Source organism: Astatotilapia calliptera, chromosome 9 (genome assembly GCF_964374335.1).
Source record: "Astatotilapia calliptera chromosome 9, fAstCal68.1, whole genome shotgun sequence".
Lineage (NCBI taxonomy): Eukaryota > Metazoa > Chordata > Actinopteri > Cichliformes > Cichlidae > Astatotilapia > Astatotilapia calliptera.
In genome coordinates this window covers 7672902-7695751 of record NC_137430.1, presented here as the reverse complement: position 1 = coordinate 7695751, position 22850 = coordinate 7672902, and the positions used below count along the sequence as shown (strand labels likewise).

Genomic DNA, 22850 nt, shown 5'->3' with positions numbered 1-22850 from the left:
AATAATTTATGTGTAAGTTTTACATATCCACATTCGGTAATGTTAAAGTAAAATTAACAGTATTAGCTTAAAACTGTCAAAACAAATATATGTACATGGCAGAGAGCAACAAAACCTCACATATATAATGTTATTAGCATGACTTGGTAAACATTTTCTGACTTCACGAAGGCGTGCTCCTAGTGGTGGATGTGGCCTATCTGGCAACCCCGGTCTCAGCTCAGCTTCTCTGCTACGTTTGCTCGGCTGTTAGAGACACGGCTGTGAGCCAGAGTGGGAGATGGACTGAGTGAGGGCGCTCTTTCGACCAGTGCAGCCGATTTAGCATTGCAATACCCAGAAGCTAGGCTGAAAAATAACTGGCGATTTCAGGTCGCTGAATCAACACGAAAACATAGTGCAGTTATCAGTCTTTCACATCCCACTCCAATCACACTAACACGGCATTGATGGTAATGTATGCAAGGAAACAACCGAGACTCGGCGATGGGTAAACACCTCCTTTTAACCTTACTTATTCACATTTTTTTTCCTTTTCCTCATAGCTACGCTTTGACAATCCGCCATTTTTACTGAAACCAAAATAACTGTGTGGAAACTTGTATCCCTCACTCGCTGCGGGGCTTTCACCGATTTCTGAACATTGACATTTGAAGCTTAAAATTCACAACTGTTTCCTTTTTCTTTGCAGGTGCGACCGAAGAGATTCTCAGCCCTATCAGGTACTTGTTAGCCAAGCGTCTCCTGCTAGCTTGCTAGCAGCAAATAAGATTAAAATGGACACTCTAGTGCAGGCTTCTGGAGAGCACAACAGGCCCCAGTCAGTGCGGAAAATAACACAAAAAGTAGAAAGGTTTGCTTAAAGCCTCCATTTAAGCCCTGTAAATATATCCTAACGTTAGCATTGCTAGTAAAGACTTGACAGAGTGAACATATTCGTCGAAGTCGGCTGTTTTGAAAAAGGTACGGGCGAGTTTTATTACAGCTGAAAGCTAATGATAGATTGTTACTGTTAGCTTGCTTGCTAGCCAGTCCGATTAGGGCCTGACCGCAATCTGTCATTTTAAGGATATAGCCAGTTAAGCTTCCTTAATATCAAAGTGTTTGATATTTATACAGCAAACCAGTGAATTCACTACCTAATTCAAATCGCGATAGCCAAGTGAAATGGCGAGCTAATACTCATAGGTCGAATAAAATGTTGTTTACTTCGTCATTTAACATGTGTTAGTTTGCATGCATACGTTGTTATGAGCAGAAATACGGGCACAATTAACGTGGCTGTTAAATATAAGCTTATAGAAGGGACGAAGTCGATAAATAAGCTGCTCGATTTATATATATATATATATATATATATATATATATATATATATATGTATGCATTTCCTCGTGCTAATTAATTTCTGCATCATTCAAACTGAATGAAATGACATGACAGTACTTTCAAGAGCTGAGGACACTGCTCACCATGGCTGCTTTTAGAAACCTGCTAATGGTGATAACAGAAGTGTAGGCCTATTTTAAGTGTGAGGTTTTTAGTAAAGCGTTTGATTTGTGTTTACAGACTCTCAAATACTCATCCAAGAGCCATCCAGGAGGGGACCACCGGCATGACAAGATGCGAGACTCTTCAGACGTCACCCCTCCCTGCAAGATGCTCAGGAGGTCTGACAGCCCTGAAAACAAGCACATCGACAGCACGGGACACAGTAGAGCAAAGGGTGTCCACACGCACCGCGCCAGAGACAGGGATGGAGGTGAGAGCGGCGAATAAAATGAGTTTAGAAAGAAATAAAGCTGCTCTCTTTAATTACTCCAGAAACAGGTGCTCTTTCTCTTAGTGAGGCGCTGTTTTGTTTTTTTGTTTTTCTTACAACGGAGTGCTTCAGTATTGAAACTGCAGCTGTCAGGTTTTACACTGTGGGTAATCCGGCCGTGGTAGTTTTTGAACAAACAAATTTAAAATAAACGCGTTGTTAAGCTGTTGCTATGTGCTTTAATTTTAACCACTGAGCATTAGTCTCTGCAGGTTGCATTTGATTGAATGAATGGTTATCGTGGTTTCCAACCTCACAGGTAGATGTTCTGCGAGTACAATTAAAGTTCAGACCAGAGTAAGACCACACTCTGCACAGACATTCAAGTCTTGAAGGACACGTTTTGTGGAGGGGAGTAACTGCTTTTGTTTCTTCGCCTTGGTCAACTGCTAATTTTAACAACATTATTTCAGTACAGTTTTGTCAAAGTGGACTTTTTTGGTAAACTTTGAGTAACTGGCACGCAAGCAGTTGAGTCCATGCGTGGAGTATTGTGGTGTTTTGAGCTCCTTTTCAGACATGCTCTCCTCTCTGGAATCGGAGTGTGTCAGCTGTCCTGGTCACTTTTCTATAAAAAGTCACTACAGCAAACTAATGCTACTTGAACACTAGTAACAGTGCCACAAGTTTGCATGCAAGCAGCCACATGATGGATAGGCTCTCACAATATAAGGACAGCATGTGTCTTTCTTTTCCAGATGAAAACAGCTGTTTGCTAACTTGTTTGACCTTTAGGCATTGGCCACATTTCATTACATTCCAGCACCAAAGATCCATTTTGCATGTTTTTAAGTGTAGGAAGTGTGTCCATACTAGGGGTGGGTGATATAAACGATATATGATATAAACGATATAAATTTGGCCAACGATATAGATTTTGACTATACCGCTCTATCGCGATAGCGCATGTTGATGATGTCATCAAGCTACGCCTGTTTTGGTCGAAAGCATCGCAGCGGCTACAACCATAATCATCTGCAAATTATGCCGGGCAACAGTCATAGCAAAGAGATGAAGCACTTTTGAAATATGGGGAAAGCCAAAAACTGCGCTTCCTCCACTTCCATAACATTGATTCATTAATGTTGAATTCTCTCGCAGCTGCTCTATTCCCATGTTGTTGCAGTATATTAATAACTAACCTCGTATTGTGGATGAATGATCTCAGTTGTTCTCCTGACTGAAGTTTGGCCCGTTTATAGCATCCTGCTATGCGATTGCGTTTGTCTCTGACCACCAGAATCCCTCACATTAACTTTTATCGAGTGGAAAAAAGTTGGCGTTCATCCTCCAGCTTCACTGTGCTAATGTTATGCTAACATAGCTGTGTCGCTAGCAATCACGTAGCACAACATTATATACCAGGTAGTCCAACTTCAGTAACCCTGCAAACGTCACTGCTGTTTAGTTTTCTGTCTTCATTTATGTTGGAAGTGGTAGCAGAGCTGTACGTTTTAATTAGTTTCAAAAATCTCTCAGTCAGAACATGGTATGTCATGTTTAGGTGGAAACTAGCGAGCTAACTTCCTGCTAACTTCTAACTCTGTTAAATTTAATAAATTCTGTTTTCATGGATGCCTGGATGTTAAACTTAATTGTTACACCTGGTAAAGCAGCAACGCTGATGATTTTATTAAAGATGAAAGAATTTAGACTGTTTTTAACTCTGTGTTCGTTTGACTTTGGGACCTGAAGCGGACGGAGTTTTGGACCCAGATTACTCCGCGAAGCTCCTCACTACGGCAGCCATAATGCTCTGACAATCCATCAAACATTTTTAACAGATTTATGCACGCCAAAATCGGTTTGAGGTCAGTAAGCACAACCAGAATTCATACATAAGGCACACTCTCGATTTTTGAGAAAATTAAAGGATTTTAAGTGTGCCTTATAGTGTGGGAAATACGTTATACAGAAGAAAAGAATATATCGCGATATATATCGTTACCGCACATGCTTCAAATTATTTCGCGATATGAATCTTAGGCCATATCACCCAGCCCTATCCATACCCCTACAAACTGTGTGTCTTGTCTTTCCCTCAATGTTTGATCTGCAATTTCAGTTATTTGAAATGTTTCTAAAATGCCGTTTCATGAAGTCTTTACTGTGACGAAGACAAATGCATAGACAGTTTAGGGTTAACAAGATTCTCCATCATGAACCACAGAGCCAAAAATTCAGTGCAGGATTACAGGTGCTCCAATTAGATTTCTGCATATAAAGCATTTCTAATGTGGGAGAATCTACAATGACAGCAGTCTAATAATGTGAAGCCCTACGTTTGAATCAGTGCAAAATAACTAGCCTGGAGCACTGCAGAGATGGACCGACATCCAATCTGAACAGCAACACCTGGTCTGCTTTCTCTTTTTCTCTCTCTGTAAGATTATAGTCTCCTACAGGCAAAGATGTGAAATTGAAAGCGTTCAGACAAGGCCTGCTAGCTGAAAATTTACATTCACAGCTGGCAAGGAACTCACTCAGAAAACAGCAACTCAACACTTGAAGGGACAGTGTGTGTTCTCAGTGAAGCTGATGTTAAGGCTTTGAATTCTTGGGTTTCTCAAATGAAAAATGCTAATATTATTAGCGCGCCATACCAGATAAATCTGATAAACATTCTAAACAAACTTGCCTTAAAAACTGCTTTAAAGTGTCATCTGCCTTTTTCATCTCTGCTCTCCTCCTACTCTCCACCTGAAACATTGTTTCCTAAACTAAAGTTATTAACACACAAAAACATGCATAAACAATGTCCAGAATTTCCAGACATTGTCGCAGTTACTGATTTTTAAACGGAAAAGAAATGCTACCCTTCCATCTGTGGACAGCTGACAACAAGCTGGTTAAACAACAACAACAGCTGGTTATAAACAAAGTTATGATAGCTGGTGTTTGAGTGTCCTAAACATCGCACTTTGCCTCTGATAAATACTTTAATCACATTCGCAAATCTTATGAGTGGATTGTTGGCCTCAAAGAAAATTTAATTGAAACCAGCTAATAGCAGTGTTACTCTCACTAAAATGCTTACTGATGGGCAAAGTTTTGGCGATCCTCAACTCATCTCAGTATCTCTGTCATCCATCAGAGGTGAGCTTCACTGACTCATCAACTCGTATCGGAATCCTTTCACAAACTTTTACAGCCTCAGAGTAAATAGTTGTGGACACTTCTTACTTAGCATTGTGAGGGTTAGTAGAAAGAACCAGTCCAAATTAAGTGAAATGATGTGACAGCGCAGAGATGTGTTAAGTCAAGGAAAAATAACCCACTGGGCAGTATGTTTGTATTTTTTTTTCTCTCCTGTAGAAAATCTAAATTTTGGTTATGGTTCCTGTTTCTGTTTTGTAGCAGTTTTTGTGTTCGGCTAGATGTGATTGAGTCAACACTTTTAATATGTCGATATGTCATACTGACATGTTGGAGGTTTCAGTAAGGGAATACAATCGGTCTTAAATTCTGTATGATGTTTTCCTTATTTGCAGTTTCTTCTGAATAGCTGTGTATTGTTTCAGTTTGTCCAAGAGAAGCAAAATAGTGGCACAGTCTACAGCGTGTATATGGACATTACTTTTATTGCACAAATTAAAGCTGAGTAAATGCTGACCCCAGCCTAGCAAACAGACACTGAACTTCAACAGCTAACAAAGGGATGAGCTGTGAGGCTACAGCCTGTTTCTACCTGTTCATGCTTCCAAAGTAGAATCATTGTGGCGACTGGTTTTCATGTTTGCCTTGGGTTGCCAGCTTTGTGTTGATACATAAATAGTAGCCTCGGGCTTAAATTGGTCGATGGTAAATGGCCTGTATTTGTATAGCGCTTTACTAGTCCCTAAGGACCCCAAAGCGCTCTACACAACCAGTCATCCACCCATTCACACACACATTCACACACTGGTGATGGCAAGCTACATTGTAGCCACAGCCACCCTGGGGCGCACTGACAGAGGCGCCCCAGAGGTTGATGGTAATTTTGAGATGAAGGGTTTCAGGTCATTTTACAGAGAAACAAAGTATTGTAATGTTGTTAAACGAATCACTTTCTTCAGTGAGTGATGTGTAATGGAGTACTTTTTTAAGTAATCACTGATCACAACAAAGAGGGGAAAATGCCCAATGCTCCAACATGCACAAACATCTGATCACACAGGATGAAATTCATTTTGCACGAGCAGATGAGTTGACATTTCTTGACTTGATGGAGGAAAGAGCCAAGGAGGAAGAAAACTGCACCTTAGCCAACTACATAACTACCCGAAGATGTCAGTAAAGCTGATGATGTCCTCTTACACGTTGGTGACAGACATTAACTGTGCTTTGGTGAATTTAAAAAATTTCCTCAACATTGAGTGATATAACATGGTCTTGCGCTTGTTTTCCCTCAAACCCAGATATGCTCTGGTACAGAAATTTGGTACAGATTGAGTTCGTGTGAACCGATACTCAGTTGGTCCGACAGTGTAATTTTGACAGAAAATTTAGTTTAGTCATAATTTGGGATTCTAAATTCTTTGTTTTAGTTCACTAAATATCATAAGATTATCGTAGACTAAATGTAAAGTTGATTCAGTTGACTGAAATATATCCTGTTTTCAACCAGTGAAACTTACTCCACATGTTCACTCATTTAACTCGTCCCGCCTCTCTACACAACTTAATTGTGATTCTGATTGGCTCTCATCTCTCCTGATCATTTTCATCTCGTTTTTATTCGTCAACGAAAGTGTCAATATATCTCTTAGTTTTTGACCTTGTGCATTAATTTTTATTTAATTATCATCTTTTTTACAGTACAATTGGGCAACTTTTGAAGGTATTTGGCAGGTGGGGTTTTGGTGGGAGGAGGGTGTGTATAGTGTCGGGTAGGGCTGGGCCATACTATACCGTTCACGGTAATACCGGTACAATGTTAGGCAACGATAAGAAAATGAAATATCGTGATAGAATATGGGTAAAATGCGCAGTGCCTTTGTTTTCATACCGCACATGGCCGAAAAAGCATGGCAGCAACAGAGAATGAGAAGGGAGAAAGTGGATCGTTGAGTGAGACGGATGAACCAGAATCCGGTCGTTAAGTGATGACGTGACGAATCCTACTTCCGGGCCTAAAGTAGTCTGCGTATAACATGGCTTTTGTGTTGTTAACATGTTTAATGTTTTGTATTTTCTTCTATTTAATCTCAAAAAGCTCCTCCTCAAAAAGCACAGTCAGTGATCACTGTTGACCTCCCTCGGTTTTATTACCGCTAATCATTTATTTAAGCTCAGTTTTTAAAACCTTAGGAAGTAACTACAGCCCAGCCCATGCAGCAGTATATGAATGACTAACCTCGTATTATGGATGGATTATCTCAGTTGTTCTCCTGGCTGAAGTTTGGTCCTTTTACAGCATCCTGCCATGCGATTACATTTGTTCCTGACCACCGAGAACACTCACGTTAACTTTTATCGAGTGGGGAAAAAGTTAGCTTGTTTATATTATGCTAACATAGCTGTGTCGCTAGCGGTCACGTAGCACATCATTATATACCAGCTAGCCCAACTTCAGTAACCCTACAAACGTCACTGCTGTTTAGTTTTCTGTCTTCATTTATGCTGGAAGTGATAACAGAGCTGTACGTTTTAATTTGTTTCCAAAACCCCGCAGTCAGGACATGCTATATTGTATTTAGATAGAAGCTAGCGAGCTAACTTCCTGCTAACTTCTAACTCCGTTAAATGTCATAAATTCCATTTTCATGGATGCCTGGATGTTAAACTCAATTGTTACACCTGGTAGAGCAGAACGCTGATCATTTTATTAAAGATGAAAGACTTTAGACAGTTTTTCAACTCTCAGTAATGCCATAGTGATCGTTTGATATATGGACCTGCAGCGGAGTTTAGGCCCAGACACGGCTAGTGACTTTCAGACTTAACGACCGGATAGGCTTGTAAAAATGGTGCCACTTCAGTGATGTGGAACTGGTTTGGTGTTTGTCTGTCAGATACCCACAAAAGCACTTTTTTTTTTTTTTTTTTTTTTTTTTGTAGAACATGCAAGCGGCCATCATTACTGCCGTATTTGTCAGACTAAGGTGCTCGTAAATCTGGGAGTAATCTGGGTCCTAAACTCTGTCCGCTTCAGGTCCCAAAGTCAAACGAACACTGCAGCATCACTGAGAGTTAAAAACTGTCTAAATTCTTTCATCTTTAATAAAACAATCAGCATTGCTGCTTTACCAGGTGTAACAATTAAGTTTAACATCCAGGCATCCATGAAAACAGAATTTATTACATTTAACGGAGTTAGAAGTTAGCAGGAAGTTAGTGGATGTTAGCTCGCTAGTTTCGCTAGTTACCTAAGCATGATATAGCATGTTCTGACTGAGAGATTTCTGAAAAAATTCAAACGTACAGCTCTGCTATCACTTCCAACATAAATGAAGACGGGAAACTAAACAGCAGTGACGTTTGTAAGGTTACTGAAGTTGGGCTAGGTGGTATATAATGTGATCACTAGCGACACAGCTATGCTAGCATAACATAAACAGTGAAGCTGGAGGATGAACGCTAACACCTTTCCACTCGATAAAAGTTAACATGAAGGTTCCTGATGGTTAGAGACAAATGCAATTGCATGGCAGGATGCAAACGGACCAAACTTCAGTCAGGAGAACAACTGAGATAATCCATCCACAATAGAAGGTTAGTCATTAATATACTGCAACAACATGGGAATAGAGCAGCTGTGATAGAAAACCGCATTAATGAATCAATGGTACAGAAGTGGACGAAGCAAGAAGAATGAGTTCAATAAAGTTTGATTTATCTGACTGCTTTGTTTTGCTTAATGTGTCCTATAATCCCGTGCACCTTATAGTCCGAAAAATATGTATTTGACTTTTTTATTTGGCACACTGCAGTTTAATGTTGCAGAGCACCGCTTTTTAACTTCAGTGGGTATTATACATGTTATGCACAGGGTATGTCAGCCCATTTCTACTGGAAATGCCTTTTGGTTAAACTTTCAGCAGGGAATTTTCCTTTGTACTGTTAATTTTTACATAGCTCTAATGCACATAAAAAAACAGCTGCTTGTTTAAGTGAAAATAAATGGATGGGGGGTTTTTTTTGGGGGGTTTTTTTGCGCTAGTAAAGTTGTGGAGTTGTATTTTGTCTCGCATCAATTATATCGTCAGTTATATTGTTATCGCAAATTTTCAAATATATATCGTGATAAATATTTTTGGCTATATCGCCCTGCTCTAGGGTCGGGCATTGAGACCGGATCCCAGTATCTGTTTAATATGTCTGTTTTGGATATTCAGCCTTCGCTTGCATCCACATTGCATTGGACCTGAGAGGTCCAGTGAAATGATACAAACTGCTTTTCAGTCAGTTGTCCAGTTGCTTTTGAGCATCTGTAAATAAGAGACTATGGGTGTAATTTCTAAATGGATAGTGTTAGTATGGGATGGGACTGATCTGTCTAACCGGCCGTATGTCACAAAAATTATCCTGGAAATATGCTCAAATTATTTCTTGGGTTGTAAACCTAAGATGCTAGTCAGGTTTTTTAATAAAAATTATTAAAGAGATGATTTACAAGCTAGTAAAGTTTATAAGCTGAAACTTTCATTTTGCACCAGTAGCATATTGTAGTGATGCCTGTGTGTCCACCGCTAGAGAATCTAGTCTATACAGAGTGATGCTCACTGAGTCATTCATCTCCTTATGCTGCATGTGCAGAAACAATGATCACCAGAGGCCTTTCTGTCACGTGTACCTTGCCTGCTGTTCTGCCTCACTGACATATAGTTATATCACCAAAGCAGTTTAAAAATGTTATGGCATGTTATCTCAAAATGCACACTCTTGTAGCATCTCGGTAAAGATGAGAGTTCATATCCAAAAGCAGGTTCACTGTTTCCATCGGATTGTTGTACTTGTTCTGTTACCTGTTGAAGTGCTGGCAGTCTTCAAATGTATCAAGTAGGCAGCTTAATTCTCAGATTTTTAAGTTTCTAATTATTTGATAGGCCACATAGCTGGAATAAATTATACCAATACTGTTACATTAATGGAGCTTACTTGTTAAAGTACAACCTGGAAGTTAAGTTGGCCGAGAGAACATTGATGCTTGCCGCAGTCTGCTTCATCCAAACACTCGGTGATGCCAGTGAACTTTGTTTGTGTTTTTGTGTGTTACTCATGGATCTCTCCCTCTGCTGTGCTGTGTTTCATTGCAGGGACCAGTTATTCTCCACAGGAAAACTCTCACAATCACAGTTCCCTTCATAGCTCCAACTCGCATTCTAACCCCAGCAAGACCTCAGACACAGTAAGTATCGCCTCTTCCTTAACACAGGAAGCTATAACGGCCCGAAGTCTTGTCTATCCTGTGCAATAGACTGAATTGTTTCCTGGCAGCAGCACCTGCTGATGTGTCATTTCACAGGTGTAAAAAAATAGTGTTGTTTTTTGGTACTTGCATTTCATCTAAGTTCCCTTACATGTCACACATAAATCAGGGTAATCCTCCTCTTACACTCATAAACTTGTGCTTTTATTTGAAGTTATTTCTACTTTGCTTTTCTCTGAGTGATATGTAAGCTTCAAGTTTCTGCTCTTTTCTATCTGTTTACCTCATAATATTGGATTAAATTTGTTAGGTTATTTCTAAATGATGGAAATGAAGAAGAAAAAAAAACTTCAGTGACAATACAGCAATGTTTTAAAAAGCAACCCTTTTCAATCTGATTCCTTAACAGCCAAACCTGTCTCTAGAATGAGTCTTCCTCCTTCTTACAAAGCTGCTCTGCAAACAGCCTTCCTAGGCTTTCTGCTTTCACCCCAATATCTATTGTACATTTCAGATTGTATTACAAGTTCTTGCATCAGAACCTGCCCCCACCCCCACACACACACACACACACACACACACACACACACACACACACTTTCATTCTGTCTCATTGGCTTCATGTTCCTAAATGTATATTTCTTTTCAGCCTTATGAACCTGGTGATGACTGGTCAGAGCACATCAGTTCCTCTGGAAAGAAATACTATTACAACTGCAGGACAGAAGTGTCCCAGTGGGAGAAGCCCAAAGAATGGCTGGAGAGGTAGCTAAAAGTATTTCATTATATAAGCTTTGACTTTGTCCCAGTGTTGTCACATAAAGAATGCATGCATGGTTAATTTGTATTGTATGCGTTTCATAGAGAACAGAGGCAAAAAGAGGCAACAAAGACTGCTGTTGTCAACAGTTTCCCAAAGGACAGGGACTATAGAAGGGAGGCTATGCAAGCATCGGCAGCCCCTGGCTTTACTGGACCTAGTAAGTGTTCCACACACTATTAAATCATGCACTGTTCTAGTCGGGTCTGCTATTTATGATCATACTATGTCAAAACTGCCTTGTTTACTTTTTGTGTGTTTGTTTCTTTGCTTGGCATGGCAGATGTTTATCAGTAACGGTCCTTCTACACAGCTAAATAAAATACATTTAAAGATTATTACTGGTTCATTGGTAATGATAGTGTTGAGGTGCTCTCTGGTGGATCAATGCTAAGGAACTCTTTACCAAGCTACTGAGGCTCCAAATGACTGAACAGTGTTGCTGAGATTTTACGTTGTGTACTGTGGCAGTGAGCTGAAGCTAATTGAGTTCAAAGCTATTAATTTCTGCTGTGAAGTTAAGGGAACACATCTCAGTTTATCTAATTATAGCTGTTATTTTGACATTCTGTCTGCTCAACCAAGTTGGGTCGAGTCTGCAGTCACTTTGAGTTTAGTAATTTATCTGCAAAATCGCTCCATTGTTTTCCTACTGGATAATATGAGATGCATTTTTTACAAGATTTGGGACTACTTTCTGAGTGGAATTCTTGAGGGAGCCGAAGAACTCCCATTGTAATCCTGTACAATCCTTCTATTTTATTTGGATGGCAAAAGTTGCCAAAGCACTTGGCGTTTAATACCACTTGGTAAATATTAATGGTCTTTATTTCAACCAATTTACTAGTGGATGAAATGGGAGATAAAAATCAGTCTAATCACCAAATTTTATGAGTAGTAAATTGAGCACAGTGAGATGGAGTGTCCATTAGAACCACGTTCTAATAATCACATTTTTCAGCAACAGATGCATATTTTAAATGCTATTGTGCGTAGGGCTGTGCGATATGATGAAATATATCGGATGACGATATGAAAACATCTGTTGTTTCATATTATACACTATCGTTTGTTTCGTGATGTTGCAAAATACACTGTTAATGGCAATATTTTTTTCTCTCTACCACCCACGCAAGAATCACGTGAGAGAGTATGGAGAGAGTTTACGGATGAGAAGCAAAAAAGGTGCTCAAAATAAACCTTTGACTCAAACTTTAGAACAGGGTTTTCCTGGCAGCACGCCATGTAATAAATACTCACAAAGAAAATGGCAGCTGTTACAACTTGTATCTAAAATATATAGTTTCATGCATCGGTCACAAAACATGACTCCAGGTACACAACGCCCAGCAGAAAACACTTCACACAAGTCGAGTTGCCTGAGATTAACTGAATTTACAGAAAAATCAATATTGTGATATATATAGTTATTGGGATATGAGATTTTGGTCATATCGGACAGCCCTAATTGTGCGTGTAAAATATTATGCACTCTATGCAGTATCAGTTGGCAGTATGGCTGTAGGGTCTCTAGCTGTGCTAATTCTAGCAGCCTTCTTTTGTTTCAGGTTAGCGTCCACATGTTTGTGCTGAATGTGTACATGTGTTGCTTTGTTTGAATGGAGACAGTGTCAGAATATTCTGTTTCCCTCTGGTCCATCTGACTTTTTAGCTTCTAAATGATCTTTTATGCTCACAAGTTTCCATCATAGCTACACCGGTGCTGCCATCTGTTGGGCCTGCAGCTGCAGCTAGTCGCTGTATAACGTCTTAGATCCAAAGATCAGTCATTAATAAAATGTATTTAGGTTAACAGACAGCAGTTTCTCTTGCCAAGTATCGGGGGCAGCAGTATTAAATCGAGTAGTCAGTTACTCACACACATCCCTGATAAATATGTATTTGAGCCCTGGAAAAACAGGGACTGTGATGAGATCTTACGCTAGAGATGCTGGAACTACAGCCACATCTATAAACTACAGTTGTGTTACAGAGTGAAGCATCAAACAGTCTTTGGCTGATTACACTGCCTCACAGAGAGACCCAAACCCAACATCAGGGAAGGTTTTTATTTTGTATGAAGCTGTTTTGCACAACTAGAGCTGCTCGTGAACCCAAATAATTTCATCTTTGCACACTAATCATCGATCCATTTTCTTTACTGCTTATTCGGTTCAGTTTCGTGTGAGGGCTGGAGCCTATCACAACAGTTCTGGCGCAAAAGGCAGGGTACAGGAAAGCTCACTGGTCTCTTACAGGTCTAACGCAGAGGCAGAGATAACCATTAGTGCTCACATTCATACCTACAGCTAGTTTCAAATCAGCAGTTGCCTCCTATGGGTGAGACCCCACGCAGTCATAGGGAGAACACACAAACACCAGGACGTCCTTCTGTGAGGCCAAAGTCGTGACCACTGCATGACTGTTTGTGCACACTTTAAATTTGAAATGCAGATATGAATAAGATGCGCAAAGTTTTAAAGAGGTTTTTTTAAATACTTGTTCACCATCATGTGAGATTTTGTGTTCTTTAAAAATCACAATCACACAATCTGTTGCCGAGTCTGCCTATTGTCCCCGTGTTATTGGCTTATTTCTCAATGACACAGAAAACTTGTCTGCGTGTAGATGGAAATAGTTATTTGAGTGGGCCGGTCCTGATGCTGTGTGTTTGAACAATCTGGTAAATGATTTCCTGGAGCGTGGTTGTCTTCTATTATTGTGATAGGAATTTAAGCAAGGCTGCTACAAGCTAGTTCCAGGCAAAATGTTGCTGAGCATTTGTCAGTAGTAATCTTCTGAAAAGTAAACAAACATGTAATGAAGTGGTGTACTGAGAAAAGGATGTCATTTATCATGAATAACCTGTTTCTGAATATCTAATAACCGCTCCTTATACTGCTTCCTGCTTAACAGAGGAGTACATGACATACCTGACAGATCTGTTCATTAAATCTTTCTGATTTACAGAAACACAGTTATGTTGTGTAATATGTTAACATTTTCTAACCGTCCAGACACCCAGCAGGTGGTAATTGCTGCTATATTTAAAGCGTGGTGATCACACACTTGCTTAGTGCAAAAATTTACCTCCTGGAAGTTTTTGTCTTTACCTGGACAAAAACTAACAGGCTGTAATGAAGCAATTATATGAAGGATGCTTACAGCTTGTAAAAAAATGAACAAACAAGCATTCATAACACACGCTTAAAAGATCAAAGTGAACAACAGTGACGTTAGGCTTGCCTGTCATTGCTTCTGGATGGGTTGTGAGCTGATAATTGTCAGACAAAAACAGAGGTTTCCACATTGGTGCTTATCAGCCGCAGGTCTCCACAGCACTACGCTCGCTAATCACAAGCTTTCAGTCTATGAACGTCTGTATATCACTCTCACCACCTTTATAAAACTGTAAAAATGAAAGCGGAGTCTCCTTTTAGTGCTTCACAAGGTAGTTATAGTTGAAGCGTGTTGAACCTGTTTATAAGGATGCAGACTAAATTGGCCAAATGACAAAAACGAACCTACTCAAGCCCTAATACAGTCCTGATCAAAACTTAAAGACCACTTGAAAAATGGCAAAAAAAATCATATTTGCATGGTTGGATCTTAACAAGGTTCCAAGTAGAGCTTCAACATGCAACAAGAAGAAATGAGAGTGAGACAAAACATTTTTTTGAGCATCCAATTTATTGAAAACAACACTTAAACTGAAACAGGCTGTTTTACAGCTGATCAAAAGTTTAGGACCCCATGCCTTTAAAAGGCCAAATCTGTGCAGAAATGTGCATTTCATTGTCATTTTCGGTCATGACGTTCTGATGGCAAAGGGAAAAACTTTCCCTTTTTCAATGTTTTCGGGTTTTTGAACTGCCTAAGTAGGGTCTCTCGCAGTGCGCCATCACTGTTGAGGTGGGGTGCAGTAGACAGTCATGTGGAATTTCTTAAATGATCCTGAGGGTTATGGAACAGGACTGTATGAACACATGAAATCATCATATAGTGGCATGCTTCACTACAGCAGTCCATGTTACTAGTATTGTGTATTAGGGTTGGGCGATATGTAAAACTTTTCCAACCAATAATCGACGACGGGCGATACATTTGCGCATGCGCTGACTTTTTGATAGGCGGAGCAATGTAATCATGCACGGACTGATTTGCGCATTTACAACACGAGAGTCCAAACATGGACAACTAATTTCTCCAAAAAATGAGGGCTGTTAGCATTAACGCTGTCATCACCATTAAAATTTTTAACGCGCTCAACCCATCTGGAGCGCAGAATGAACAAACTTTGGACAAACTGCCCGAAATGCGTTGCATTTCAGGGACTTTGTGACTCAGCCTGCTCTCCAGATGGGTTAATTATTAATCGCGTTAGTCACGATGACGGCACGTTAACGCTGACATCACTGAAATAAATATCAAGTTGCCCATTTGGGATGAAAGAGGTAAACTTAAGGATGTAACCAAAGTGGTGTGCCGCTTGTGCAGATGTATAGTGCGAGCAAAGTACTCAAACACAACTTGTACGTGTCCACTATTTGCCTGAGTATGCTAGGCTATCACCAGCTTCTGCAGCTCCATCAACTCCATCAACAAGCATTTGGGTGCACGCTTCTATTAACGCCATCATTATTAGCAAACTTACTCATGGGCAAATAAATAAATCACTCTTGTAAAAACGATTGCCGATGGGCTCAGCCTATCGTTGATAGTCGATATATTCGTCCAATCACCCAACCCTATTGTATATTAGTAATGCAAATATACAATAGCCCCATTCAGGGCTGACATTGGTCACAGTTCTTCTTCTCCTTTGTAGTCTTTCAAAAGACAGCTATTAAAATTATTATTGTGATCATTTTTACTACGTTTGCAACCATACAGGAAGTTAACATCTCACTTTGTGAAACGTTTAATATAAACAACTAAATGACAAAAATTAGATTCTGAATTCTGGTTTTCAGACCAACAAAAAATAAGCTGAATCATAAGGGTTCAGTTTTGTTTAGATTGTTGCCCCGTTTATGGGCAGTCATACTGTAACCAGTCATGCACAGGCCTCTGAAGGTGTTGGCGTAGTGCTTGTTCTTCCACAAACACAATCTATAAAATCCAGCTGGAACAGCAGAAAGTCTTGTAAAGCCTGATCAAATGCCACAACACTGATTTAAAGTACTAAGACCAGAAACAAAACCACATGCAGCATTCACATGCTGACTGTTTGACCAGGTGTCTCACTTGCAGGGATGTGTTAAATGTTGAAGCAATCACAGTGGCTTGTTTGCACTTATTGGCATATCACCCTGTGCTGGAAAGTGAACGATAGTTCCTAGACAGGTCTTTTTCAGATGAATGTTGTTGTTGTTTTTTTTAAGGTTTTGTGTTTTATGTTGGACCATAAATTATTGGAGGAAATGGATTTCAGACTTCCACCTTTGACACTGCATCTTTATCTTTTTGCTCCACAGAGTCTGCCCAGGTGGAAAAGCCTGCAGCAGCACTTGCCACCCAGTCTCAGTCGTCATCTGGCTCTGGGAGCTTGAATCCGTCATCAGGCCCACCTGGGTCGTCGGCGTCTACAGTACCCGTATCTCCAGTCCTTCAATCCCCAGCTCCTCCGCTCCTCCAGGACCCCACCCTGCTTCGACAGCTTCTCCCAGCACTTCAGACTGCCTTGCAGCTCAACAATGCCAGTGTGGACATGGCAAAAATCAACGAAGGTAAGAAGAAATAGATTTAAGAGCCGCTTGACATATTCAACTTGTCTACATTCAACTTGCAGCAGAGACGGTGATTGATGGCCACTGGTTACAAGAAGGCACTGAAATTATTAACTACTGTTATCAGCTTTTGTTCTGACACCGTTGTTAGAAGCTTTGTCATAATCTGTCCTGTCAGTCTGAGCACAGAGTCCTAACTCGACATCGTCAGTGTGGTGCTGTTTGCATAGCTGATGTCTGGATGAAGAATGCCTCACGGCAAGAGTTTGCTAGATGAGAACATGGTATCTGACCATGTGACACTGAAAGGAAAGATTCAGCTGTCAGAGTGGTATGAGATGCATTAATTGTAAAATGGGAACGACAGCACAGACTTTTCTAAGTCTAGAATGTGTTGTAATGTACCAGATGCTGGCTGCTAGATGTCCTTAGAAGTCATCCTGCTTCAGTTTGATAGACTCTGTCAAGTCCAAGGTTCCAGGGTCGGGATGAAGATAATGGTGTTTCAATGTTTACAAGTGTGAGTCACTGTGGTACCAGCTCATGGTGTAAACCATGGCATAGTAGTGGGAACTTCAATAAAAAAAATTCCCCTCTCACCCCTGCGGGCGGTCTTTATCCTTCAAGCTCGGGTCCTCTACCAGATGCCTGGGAGCTTGAGGGTCCTTTGCTGTTCCTAGGACTGCGCACTTCTGAACAGAGATCTCGGATGTTGTTCCTGGGATCTTCTGGAGCTACTTGCCTCGCTTTGGGGGGTCACTGCACTGAGTGCTCAGATTACCACTGGGACCACTGTTACCTTCACCTTTCACATTCTCTCAAGCTCTTCTCTGAGCCCTTGGTACTTCTCCAGCTTCTTGTGTTTCTTCTTCCTGATGTTGCTGTCATTCAGTATCGCTATGTCTATCACCACGGACATCTCTGCTTGACTACCACTACTACGTCTGGTTGGTTAGCCATCAGTATTTCGTCCGTCTGTATCTGGAAGTTCCACAGGATCTTAGCTTAGCTCATTTTCAACCACCCTAAGGGGTGGTCTCCCATTTTGACCTCCAGACTTTCAGGCCATACTCTGCACAGATGTTTCTATATTCTATGCCATCCACTTGGTTATGGGGTACCATGTTGTTATGTGCTGGATTGCGTCAGGGGCACCTTGGGTCTTGCCTGTTGTGGTAGACCCCAACCTCTATGGATCTTGTGCTCTGAGCTTGTTCCCATGCTGCCATGATTATTGCCTCTGTGCTGTCTTTCAGTCCAGCTTTGTCCAGGCATTGGTAGGATTTCTGGATGTCAGCCACTTCCTCTATTTGCTGGTAACACATACCATGCAGGGGCCTGTGCTTCCATGATGGTTCTCCTATTGCCCCTCTCTCTTGGGTTTCTGCTGCCTGAGGTATTCACTAAGCAGTTAGGGCCATCTTCCTGATGTATTCGTAGGTGTTCGTTATCTCATCCTGGACTGTGGTACTGACACTCACCAGTCTTCCTTAAGCTTAGCATACAGCCTCAGGGTGCTGAAGTTAGGGTGAAACCCTCCATGCATGGTCAGAAACTTCCTGGTCTTGATGTCAGTGGCTTCTGAGGTTGTGTAGAGAATTTTTGATCAATAATTCAAATGTCTGTGGTAGCAGGTTATGCGTGGGGTGTATTTGTAGTAGCATAATAACTTGGGCTAAGGTACTTTATATGTATGTATATCAAATTTCCCTGTTACCTTCTGTTACAAATATATGTGAATGAGCTATATATGATGAGAGAGCAGTGTGGGTCTGAAGTTTTAAGATTTTTCCCTCTCCTTATGTGTGACATCTCATTTACAAACATACAGGAGAAAAATATTTTTATATATATATATTTTAAGACAAAAAAAGGGATAAATGAGGGCCTGTTATGTCCTCGCATTTATATTCTCACAGGTGGGTTTCACTATTCAGAGATGCCGTTGACAATCAAAGCAGCAGACATATGGACGTGCATACTGTGTCATATTGCACAGCATAGAGTTGATCTCGGTTAATGAACAGGATCACTTGTGCTGAATAACACTGATCACCACCATATTCCCACCAGAAACACTGTAAACACACAACTGATAGGCTCTGCTTTTATTTCTAATTTCTAAACCAGCTTATAGGAGACATCTGAGTTTTGACTGTCAGACTTATTGCAGTGCAGTATCTAAACTATTCTTGTAGCAGGACTCGTGTCATCAGTTCTAACCGCGTGTCCATTTTCTTTTCTCTGTAGTTCTCACAGCTGCCGTCACACAAGCTTCATTACAGTCTATGCTTCATAAGATCCTCACTGCTGGACCGTCAGCTTTCAATATCACTACTATCCTCTCTCAAGCTGCTCAACTATCCAACCAAGGTAAATGAAGCTCATACACAAGTGTTTCTATACCACCACTGTATTCTTATGTGTGCTGTGAAATGACTGCGTCGGCTTCCTGTGTGTTTCCTGTGAGGTACTTAGAAGTTGTATTTGAAGTTGTTTTGATTCCCTAGAGTGACTTTGTTGTTTTGTTTATGTCTAGCAGCTCAGCAGTCGAACCAGTCACCAATGTCATTAACATCAGACGCCTCATCGCCAAGGTCCTATGTGTCTCCGAGGATCAGCACACCACAGACCAACGCTGGTCCTCTAAAGCCCCTCCTCAGCACACAGCCTGTCATCACACAGCCAAAAGTAAGATAGTAGGATAGTAGGCAGGTACTGAAAACTCCCAGCTTAGTGAATATTGAATATTTCCCAAGGGGGAAAAAAAGGTCAGAGGAGGGGGAAAAAATCAATAGTTTGCAATTATGAACGTGAAATGCTTTCCAAAGAATGTTAACAGGTGTGAAAAGTCTTTTGAATTTATTAAATATCCACCTACAGTCACGATTGACACTGTCAGTCTGTTTCATGTATTGTTTGTGAGATAGACGGACATGCTTCAGATTAAGCCATTGTGTATATCAGTAGTCTGTTTCAGTGAAATGACGTGTTGTTTGTCTTGTCGTTTTAGGTAAGCACGCCATCAGCAAAGCAGGCATCTCACCCCCAGCCCACATCCCAGCAGCCCCTCTCCAGCGATAAGCAGCACAGTTATGATGCGACCACATCTTCCCCACGCACCCTCCAGCGCCAAGGGTGAGTGTCTGTACAACAGTTCATTTTATAAATCCCACTTTTTGGGGGGTTGCTTGGAATTATGACATGAATGATGAGTAGGTGAGCTCTCAGAGAAACAAGGGATGTTTTTTGGGTTTAGGTGTCAATATGCGTGAGTTCATGAAGCTTGGGTTGTCCCTTCTTGAGGGCAGAATTGGTTACAAGTAATTAAGACATATCTTGTTAGAGTTATATTAATCTCTGGGCACTGATTTCATCTACATCTGCTATCAGAGAGTGGAAATTCTGCATTAGCGAAAATACACTCACTCTTATAAGCTGTTTTCAGTTTTCATTTTGTGGTGTTGTTGCTCCCTCTGCTGGCTGTTGATGGAACAGTGAGTTGCTCTTTGATTCATTTCTAGGTCTTGATTTACTTTGTGCAACAGTCATTTGATTGGAGGTGTTCATTACTGCATGAAGTGTATTTAGTGTTAGTGTGAACCGGTTTGAACATGACTTTCCTCTGAGCTTAACTCTTGTACATGCAGACTCTCGCAGATATTATTCAAAATCCAATTCCAAAAGTCAGAATATGAGATCCGAGTTGGTGCTAATGGAAAAGGGGCTTAAGCTTAATCCAAAACCTTCTGTTATATCTGACATTGTTATAAATTAACGCTGACGTATATCCATGGTAACATACTGAGTTTAGAGTGCAGCACAGCAAAGTAAATATAGTTCAGCATTTATCCCATTTTTGTGCAGAATATGTATCTCAGGGGTCTTGAAACCATATTTTCATTTCAGTCTCGCATGAATCAGGCAATCAAGTGGACGAATTCAGTTTTTTAGGAGGGGGGAGATCCATCACTCACTCCATCAGAAGTACTGCTTCACATCACTCTAGAGAGCTATTTTTGTACAAATTACCCAAAGTAAATTGCAGTGGCTTTAAATGCCTATTTGGGTAGAGTTACTATTATGCCATGTCAAGCTGCTTCTTTTCCTTAAAACAACAACAGAGTTGGCCAATCTGACAGACTGAATTCAGGCTGTACTTCTGTTTTTTATCACGGCCCACCAAGGAGGCCCCAACCCACACTTTGGGAACTACTGTACTAGCATTATGAGTTAGCAAGTTCAAATTACAGGCTGTTGACAGTGTTTCTTGCTCGAGTCAGTGTGCTTTGTGTTAATTGTGTTGCGTATTTAAAGTGCACATTAACACCAAGCAGAACAATAATTTTGTTGTACTTGGACCCTTGCAAACACTTGATCACATTCCAGGACAGCTGACCATCAGGCTGTTGCAAATCAGCACAGAACCAGATAGATCTGGCCTGACATCAGTCAGCTGCCTGCATGCTGCTCACAAGTGTCAAACAAAGGCCTGAAAATCTCACACTGCACACACAAACAGTATATTGTTCCATTAATGTGCCAGCTTTCTTCTAGATCACCGTACTATGTTGATCTATCGATTGTAACTATAATACTAAGACACCTTGTGAAACTCACGTTATCATGTTCAGCATTCTACCTCATGCATTCTCCACTGCTGTATGATTGTCACAGGCCAGTTTGTTCATGCACATCGCTCACATTCTCCCCAACACTGTGCTCACTTCAGCAGTCAGAGGAGTCCCTCCCCAGGTCCCAACCACGTCGCCTCCAGCAGCAGCAATGCCTCCAACTCGGCCTCCGCTCCCCCTGCCCCCTCAGCAGCCCGACCCTCCTGCTCCTTCACCCCCACCTTGGCTGCCCACTTCAACGAGAACCTTATCAAACACGTGCAGGGATGGCCCGCCGAACACGCAGAGAAGCAGGTCTGTACCACTAACATTTCCACAGGTTTTGGCTACATCTTCATGAAAGCATCGTTCAAATGATTTTCATCTTAACCCTCACAGGCATCAAGACTACGTGAAGAAGCTCACACCATGGGCAGCATCTGCATGTCCGAGAACTGCACCGAGCTCAAAAACCTGCGGTCTTTGGTCAGAGTCTGTGAAATACAAGCAACATTGCGTGAGCAGAGGTGAGGGTCTGTGTTTTAGAAGAGTCCCTGTTAATGATGTAAAACACACCTGCACATAACTCATTGTTCTCTGCCTTTTCCCCACAGGATACTGTTTCTGAGACAGCAAATCAAAGAACTTGAAAAGCTGAAGAATCAGAATTCTTTTATGGTCTGAGAACTTCTGATTTGCAAGTCGGAGCAGGTGTCGGAGAAGAGTGGGGACGGGTGGGGGTGGGGAGACCCATTGCACATAGTCGGAAGCTGGAGGGAGAACGGGTTGTTCAATTTCAATTTCTCTTGAGCCCAGTCTAAACACAAACACACACACACACACACACACACACACACACACACACACAGGAGCTGTAGTCAGGTTTGCTTTGGACCGTTGGGCTGGGAATCCAAGAGGGAGAAATGAAGAGCTGTTGTGGGAGGATGAGGGCAAGGGGGGAGGGCAATTTACAAGACTTTGTTTTGTAAAAACCCGTGGCTGGCGGGTGGACGGGGAGGGGGTGTAGATTTCTTGTAGATGTTATTATCTATGTTGTAAATATGTTTTGTAGATTGAAGCCATGGAAAGCCATGCCTATCAAAGCTTTTGACATCCAGACTAATCAACGCCTAGGCGGCTACATTCATTAGCTAGCCTTTTCCTTCATGTTAACTGGTCAGCAGACTTTACAGCTTCATTTTGTCAGTTCATAGATCGCTGAACCACTGAGCATGTGTGACCTGCGTGGAAACAGAGGAGGATGTTTGAAGCCATTTATTTACACAGAAGCCTAGCATAAAGCATAACACACTGTCGTCGATGTAGTTTGGGTTTTATTTTAATTTTTAATTTTTTTTTTTCTTCAAATCTACTCTGTCTAGATTCTCTTCCTTCCACCCTCTCGTGGTGAACTGTAACATGTACTTAGGCGTGGCAGACATCCCCTCTGTGTGGGTCTGTGCTTCCAGTGGTTCACTGATTCGTTTTGCAGCTTTCTGGTGGCCCTGCATTTCCCAG

The 22850-nt window shown here is 41.1% G+C and overlaps 1 protein-coding gene across 3 annotated transcripts; it reads left to right on the top strand.

Annotated features, from left to right (window-relative positions):
- Window positions 1-222: 222 nt before the first annotated feature.
- On the top strand, window positions 223-22384 carry waca (WW domain containing adaptor with coiled-coil a). 3 transcript variants are annotated; one of them, XM_026179700.2, is made up of 13 exons: window positions 223-490; window positions 692-722; window positions 1568-1760; window positions 10058-10149; window positions 10820-10935; window positions 11035-11150; window positions 16468-16719; window positions 18970-19092; window positions 19262-19410; window positions 19733-19857; window positions 21452-21647; window positions 21732-21859; window positions 21947-22295. In XM_026179700.2, the coding sequence occupies exons 1-13, from the start codon at window positions 450-452 to the stop codon at window positions 22014-22016; spliced, it is 1632 nt and encodes a 543-aa protein (XP_026035485.1). In that variant the 5' UTR covers window positions 223-449; the 3' UTR covers window positions 22017-22295. The 3 variants fall into 3 exon arrangements, with proteins under 3 accessions (XP_026035485.1, XP_026035484.1, XP_026035486.1); XM_026179699.2 differs by having other exon boundaries at window positions 226-490; window positions 19259-19410; window positions 21947-22384; XM_026179701.2 differs by having other exon boundaries at window positions 226-490; window positions 19259-19410; window positions 21455-21647.
- The last annotated feature ends 466 nt before the right edge of the window (window positions 22385-22850 follow it).